This window comes from Nestor notabilis, unplaced genomic scaffold (genome assembly GCF_000696875.1).
Source record: "Nestor notabilis isolate BGI_N333 unplaced genomic scaffold, ASM69687v1 scaffold2394, whole genome shotgun sequence".
Lineage (NCBI taxonomy): Eukaryota > Metazoa > Chordata > Aves > Psittaciformes > Psittacidae > Nestor > Nestor notabilis.
This window is the reverse complement of record NW_009924037.1, coordinates 27,972-34,087: the sequence shown is the minus strand read 5'-3', so window position 1 is coordinate 34,087 and position 6,116 is coordinate 27,972. Positions and strand designations below refer to the sequence as shown.

At 49.0% G+C, this 6,116-nt stretch overlaps 1 protein-coding gene across 1 annotated transcript in view; it reads left to right on the top strand.

The window, feature by feature from the left end:
* Nucleotides 1-2,100: 2,100 nt before the first annotated feature.
* NOS1AP (nitric oxide synthase 1 (neuronal) adaptor protein) overlaps nucleotides 2,101-6,116 on the top strand; it is a gene marked incomplete at its 5' end in the record, with an annotated part of 26,574 nt that continues 22,558 nt past the window's right edge. Inside the window, 1 exon segment of the mRNA XM_010012436.1 lies at nucleotides 2,101-2,172. Coding sequence (XP_010010738.1) covers nucleotides 2,101-2,172 — 72 coding nt within the window.

Sequence of the window (6,116 nt, the reverse complement as noted above, 5' to 3'; positions counted from 1 at the left end):
CCGATTGCTGGTGCTGTTTCCCACGATGCCCAGTCCCAGGAGGTGTCTGATTTCTGTTCCATCACTTGCTTATGGGGCGGCCCAGCCCTCCCAAGCTCACACATGCAATTACAGGCATGACTGAGTGTTGCTGCTGTGGTCACCAGCCAGGAGGTTGGCATTGCTCAAATTCATGTGGCTGTGGGAGCCAGCAGAGGATGGGGCCATCTCCTGCCCAGCTTATAGCTGCCACCACTCACCTTGTCCTTCCATGTGGCTGCATTCTGTGCTTGCCTAGGGAAGGAAAACGCAGGGAGAAGGAAAGTGATTACCCCTCCAGTGGAAGTGAACTCATGCTGTCAGGAATAGCTAGAAGAAGATAGGCATCCTCTGGCTGCAAAAGTCTGTCCTCCTCATTTAAGCCAAGAAGCGTCCATTGCAGGTGAGTGGGAAGCAGTGCTGGCTGGTCCCCTGCAGAAGAGCAGCATGGGGAGGCTTGGTGGCAGAGGGGCCATGCCACTGAGGCTTTTTCTTGGCAATGGAAGGTGGGGAAAGGTCTCTTCCTTATATACTGCATGGGGACCCTGTGCCTATGGCCTTAGCCCTTCTCCTCGTCTCCTAATTTTTATTGATGGTTTCCAGACTTTATATAAGATAAGGGAATTGATTGGTGTCAATGATGCTTCTCTTAATATGACCTGCACCTTTGAAGAGCGGGAAGGCTCTGCTTAGTTCAGTTGCTTAGGAGATGCAACTGAAAACTTACTGAGACCTGTGCTTCTGCAGTGGGGCATTCAGCGGTTGGGGTCTGGGCAGCTAAAGCCACGTTTGTCAGCAGTGTGCATCATGGGCTTTAATTCATGGTTACATAAAGCTGCCCTGCTCCATGGCAGCCTGCTCAGCATGTGACGAACACGCCAGCTGTTTGGTGTTTATTTTTATATCCTCATCTCTTCTCAGCACTGGCTGCCTGGTGCCGGTCGCTGGACGTCTGCCCCATCTACACCCGGGGCAGGAACCATGCAGGTAGGGATGGCCGCACCAAGTGGGTGGCCTTGTTGAGTTTGAGATGTGGAGGGTTAGCAAGGAGGGCTCTCTGGGACAGCATGCACACACAAAGCCCAGGCTTGCTTGTGCAGCCCCAGCACTGTGCCATGGATACAGATGGGAGCAGTGTCCCAGGGGAGAGGAACTGGGACTCCCGCAGTGATTCTGGGTGAGAAATAACCCTTCTTCATGGTCTCTGCCTCTATGGTGATCCCTAACACATGTTCAGCCATTTAAGCACCCATCTCAGAAATGTTGCTTGAAACCAGTGACCTTGGGTTTTCATGGTGTCAGTGAAGGTTATGGTTGTATTCACAGGAACACATAGCCCTGCTGGGTTTAGTGCCTGCGCTGCGCTGCCGAGGGTTACGTCAGCACTCGTGTGGAGATGAAGCATGGGAGCACAGCGGGCTAGTAAATAGACTCAAAACGCTTTTCTTCTAACTACACGTTTTTAGTGCTCAGCATTGACTCTTCATTGCTTGTCTGTTTTCTGAACCTTCTTCTGAATCTGCCCTCTTCCATTTTATCTTTAAAAAGGTTTTTGTTCAGCATCTCTCCGTGCTGGGTCGCAGTGGCGCTGCCTTTGGTCCCCTTTGAATAGCAAAGCGGCTCCATTATTCTGGAGGCTTGGCCTGGAGGCTCAGCATCGCTGCAAAAACAGCCAAGGGTTTGGCAGGGCTGTAATTAAACACTGAAGTGCCTGTCACAGGACAGGTTGCTCCAGCTATTTTAAGGATATTCCAATATCCAGGTCTATAGTAGGTGACTCAGTGCTATACTGGCTTATAGCTACATACTTTGATCACAGTACAGATGAATGAGGTCTGCTGGCCTGATTACTGAAGTTACTTTATTGTTAGAAACAGGGCTGCTGAATCCTTGAGGCATTGTGTTGAGGGAACATCTTCATGGTGGGAGGTCTGCGAGGCTTCAGGTGCAGTAGGCAAAAAGCTACCTATTTCCCAGAAGTGACTGTGGGTTCCCTCTGGGGATGCAGTTGGAGCCATGGTGGGATCATGATGTTTCTGGTGCCATGGAAACTTGACTAATTTGCTCTTTCGGTCTCTCCAGTACATTGGGAGCCTGGATGTGCCACGGCCGAACAGCCGGGTGGAGATCGTGACAGCCATGCGGCGGATCAGGGTGAGTGTGGCAAGGATGCTCCTTCCCCCTCTGTGATGGGGCAGTGGGGACACTGCTCCTCCATCTACACTTACAACCTTCTCTTGCATAAGTCCTGTCCTCCAAGTTATTTGTAACTGTGTATTTTTCACTGTCCCTCTCTCCACTGAGCTCTCCATGTAACCCAAGCACAATACCTTCAAGCTTCACGTGCCACACTGTTACGTTTGGAGCATCCCTGGCACTAGCTGTCCCCCATGGTACCTGGTATCTTGCGTGTTGTGGCTGAGGTTAAATGCAGCCTGAGCCGTATCGGGGCTGTATCCATGCTCACGGTGCTGCATCCTGTGCAGAAGCGTGTGCTGCAGAGGCAAGGAGGGGGTGGAAGGTGGGTGTGGGATGAGGGGCTGTTGGCACTGGATGGAAACTGTAGCATGTCCACGATTCAGAGGATTCCCTCGTGTCAGTCCCAATTCGAAAGTAACAGCAAACTACTTGTGAAGGGGCACGTTTGTGTTTTACCGCTTGCATAAGCACTTCAGCTGCATGAAAATACGGGTGCTGCCTCGATAACGCCAGCATGTTAGTGCCCGGTAAATGGCAATGTGCAAATTATAGCACTGAGTAACAAGCTGTGGGGCCTGCCAGCAGTGAGCTTGTCTAACAGTGAGTAGGTCAGGGAATGTCAGCTGGCAATGAAGTCATCTAGCTTCCTAAAATAATTACAGTCAGGATATGGGGCACTCTCACCATATAATGCTTGGCCAATAGCCAGGAGAGGAGCTGCTCTTCTGATCCCTGGCCTCTTGCCTGCACAATAGAAGGGGATCAAGGACAGGTTGGGAGGCCAGCAAACCACACAGCCGGCAAGCTTGCTGCCCCCAGGCTTAAAACAGAAGGAGCTTGACTGCTTTTCACATGAGACAGCCTTTTGGGCCGTGGTTGGATTTTGGCCTGACAATTTTGAGGGCTTAGATGAACCCTAGGGAAACACCCCCCCCCCCAACCAAATAAAACACCAGAATGTCCTTGTTGACCAATATAAAGAAACTTAAGTATAGTCTAGAAAATTAATAGATAAAGCTCTGAATCGCAGAGAAGGGACACAAATTAGGGTAAAATAATGATTTCTCATGGTGAATGATGTGCTCAAAATGTGTGCTCAGGTGTTACTGATCTAGTGTAAGATGGGAGAGATGCAAGTCATTGAAAGGCCATGATTTTGCAGATGAGATCTGCCAGAGAGACTTTTAATGTCTGTTTATTTGTTGTGGGATGTGTTTGTAAAGAGGATACCAAGATGGTTTGTGTGACGGGAGTTTACATGTATAGCCCTTCCCTGGTTTCCCATGTTCTGCACTGGCCTTGCACCCAGCAGCAAGATGGTACTGTGGCACTGCAAGGGCATTTGCTGGCTGGGCTGGTGCCTGAGGCTGGTTTTGGCTTGGCTGGAGGTCAAGGAATGTGTCCCCTTCTTAAAGCAGAAGGGTAGTTGTGTTCTTTAAGGAATAAAGTAATCCCCAAATATTGGCATGGGGAAACCAGAGGAAGAAAAATTTTATTTAGGCACAGAAAGCAAGTGATGGGAGATCATCAAGAACAAGCTGCAGTGGTTCTGTGTGTGATACGTGAAGCAGCTGCTGACCCTGAGGTTTTGTATGGTTTTAATGCAGTTTAGGGGAATGTGCTGTGTCCCAGTTTGTGCAGAGTCAGTCACTGTTGGTGAAGGAGGGGGAGTTTCTGCTGCAAATCCCCTTTCTCAGTGGTGCCTTCACCCTGGCTGCTCACTGGGCTTTGCCTCTATTTACTAAATATATAGATGTGGGGAAGCACCCTGCCCAACACTGAGGGTGCCAAGGGGGAGAGCATCCTGGAAAGCCCCCCATAACTGCTTGTGCTGAGCTGAGAGCAGGGAAAAACGGGGCCATGAGTAGCAGCTGCCTCTCCTCCATGGCAGTTGGGACTGGAGGGTGAGCATCTTGAGCCTGGCTGAGCCTGGCTTCCTCATGGCTTCCTGTTTAGATAGAGACCTGACCCTCTCAGGTCAGAGAGGAGGCATAGCCAGCATTGCTGGGATTCCTGTTCCGGGCTGGGATCTGCCGCCCTGCTACCACTCTCCCAAGAGCAAACCAGAGCAATGGCAGAACATCTCCACCAGAGCAAGATGTATATATTAAGTCCAAATCTAGTCCATTTTGTGGACCTGGGTTGAGAGGGAGTCGGAGAGCAAGAGCCCAACTGATGCATCTTCCCAGCTATAAATGACAACAATAACTATATATTTTTTTATATTGTCATTATGCAAATGTATGCAAATGCTTTCCTCTTTGTGCTCCTGGAATGTCTCCAGTGCTGCCAGTGCTACCTAGCTGGGGCTTGGCACGGTTGTTCTAGAGAATTTGGGATCATCCTTTTTTTGCTCCTTGTGTTGCTGAGTGCAGCTTTAATCTAGGTTTTCTTTGGTGCCAGAAAGGATGAAATCCTTTATAGGCGCTTCTTAAAAGCAGCTTCTGTGGAAGTCTTCTGCAAGGCTGTTTCTGGGAAGAGTCCAGCTGAGTTTTGCAAGCTTAAAACAAGCAGGCATTTCAAGCACTTTAAAATATAGCTCCTCTACACCTCCTACTCTGTCAGGTACATCTGATTTTGTGGGGCTTCTGCTGCTTTGCATAGCTGAGCTCTATCTTAGCAAATTGGCAAAATTGTTGAATTTCAACTAGCTTGTTTTAAAATAAGATTTTGCATCGCCTGCAAGCCACATGCACAGTCGGACTGGTGTGAAAATTGATGCATGTGGCCAGTTATTTGTGTAGAGCGCCTGGTGTCATATTGATCTCATTTAATTAAAATATTTCTGAAATACTCCTGTTCCTGCAATGGGTAATTTTTAAAAGTGTTAAGTCATTTACAATGATGCCTTCTTTTTCCTTTTCTTTCATCATGCAAGGAGCAGCATGGCTGTACCCGACGTAAAATGGAGCAGGATTTGAAAGCGAGCTGGCCCTGTGTGCATGAGAGCCCTGCCTTGGGGCAGCCCTCCCCTGGCTCCTGTGGGGGACCTGCATGGTGGGCAGAGGGCTGGCTGGGAGATGCTCGGGTTTTGGCTGCCTGAAGAGCACAGCCTGCTCTTTGCCAAGCCATAGCACTCAGCGTGAGGTGAATTATCTGTGAGCTAATGACTTGACCTGATTATCTGAGATGAACAAGATTATGTTGTATTAGATCTGGGAGGAACTGAAGGGATATCTGTAATAATTTCAATTGCTCTTTCAGTGCTCTGACAATCGCAGTAAAAAGGGTGAAGACTTACAGGCAAGTTCACTGTATTTCTCCCAGCAGCACCAGTGCCACTTAACTTGATAATAAAATAATGGCTAGTCTGGTATTGCTAACAACATGCTGCCTACTCAATTGCATGAAATAGGTCAGGATCTCATCCTGTGGTGAGTATTTCATCAATAAACTCACATTCACCAGAGCACCCATTTGACCAAGATTGCCCATAGGGGAGAGATGGTTTCCAGGAGGATTGGCCAAAGCATGGTGGCCCTGGCTTGGCTGTCCCATTTAACACCATGGCCAGGATGTGACGAGTGCTTTCCAGTGAAGTTTTGAAGGTTACTGGCAGCATTAAGTAGTGCAGGTTGTATATATGTTCTGTTGTAATGCACATATAGTAAACTTACAAGTTTAAGGAGGAAAATTACTCCATGTGACAGAGGGCAGGCTTCTGAATTGGTGAGAAGGTGTGAAGTGTGAGCCATTAATGCTGGAAAACAAGGTCTGAGGCCCAGAGGAAGCAGGGTAAGGATGGGGTTTTGAGCACTGTTTGCCAGAGGGACTTTGGGAAGGTGCTTCCTGGCAGACATGAGCAAGTACTGCCTGTGCCGGCTGTCTGCTGGTCTTGCTAGGTCACATGGTGGCAGGAATGATGGGGCTCAGCCAGACGTGTGACATAGCGGGTCCTG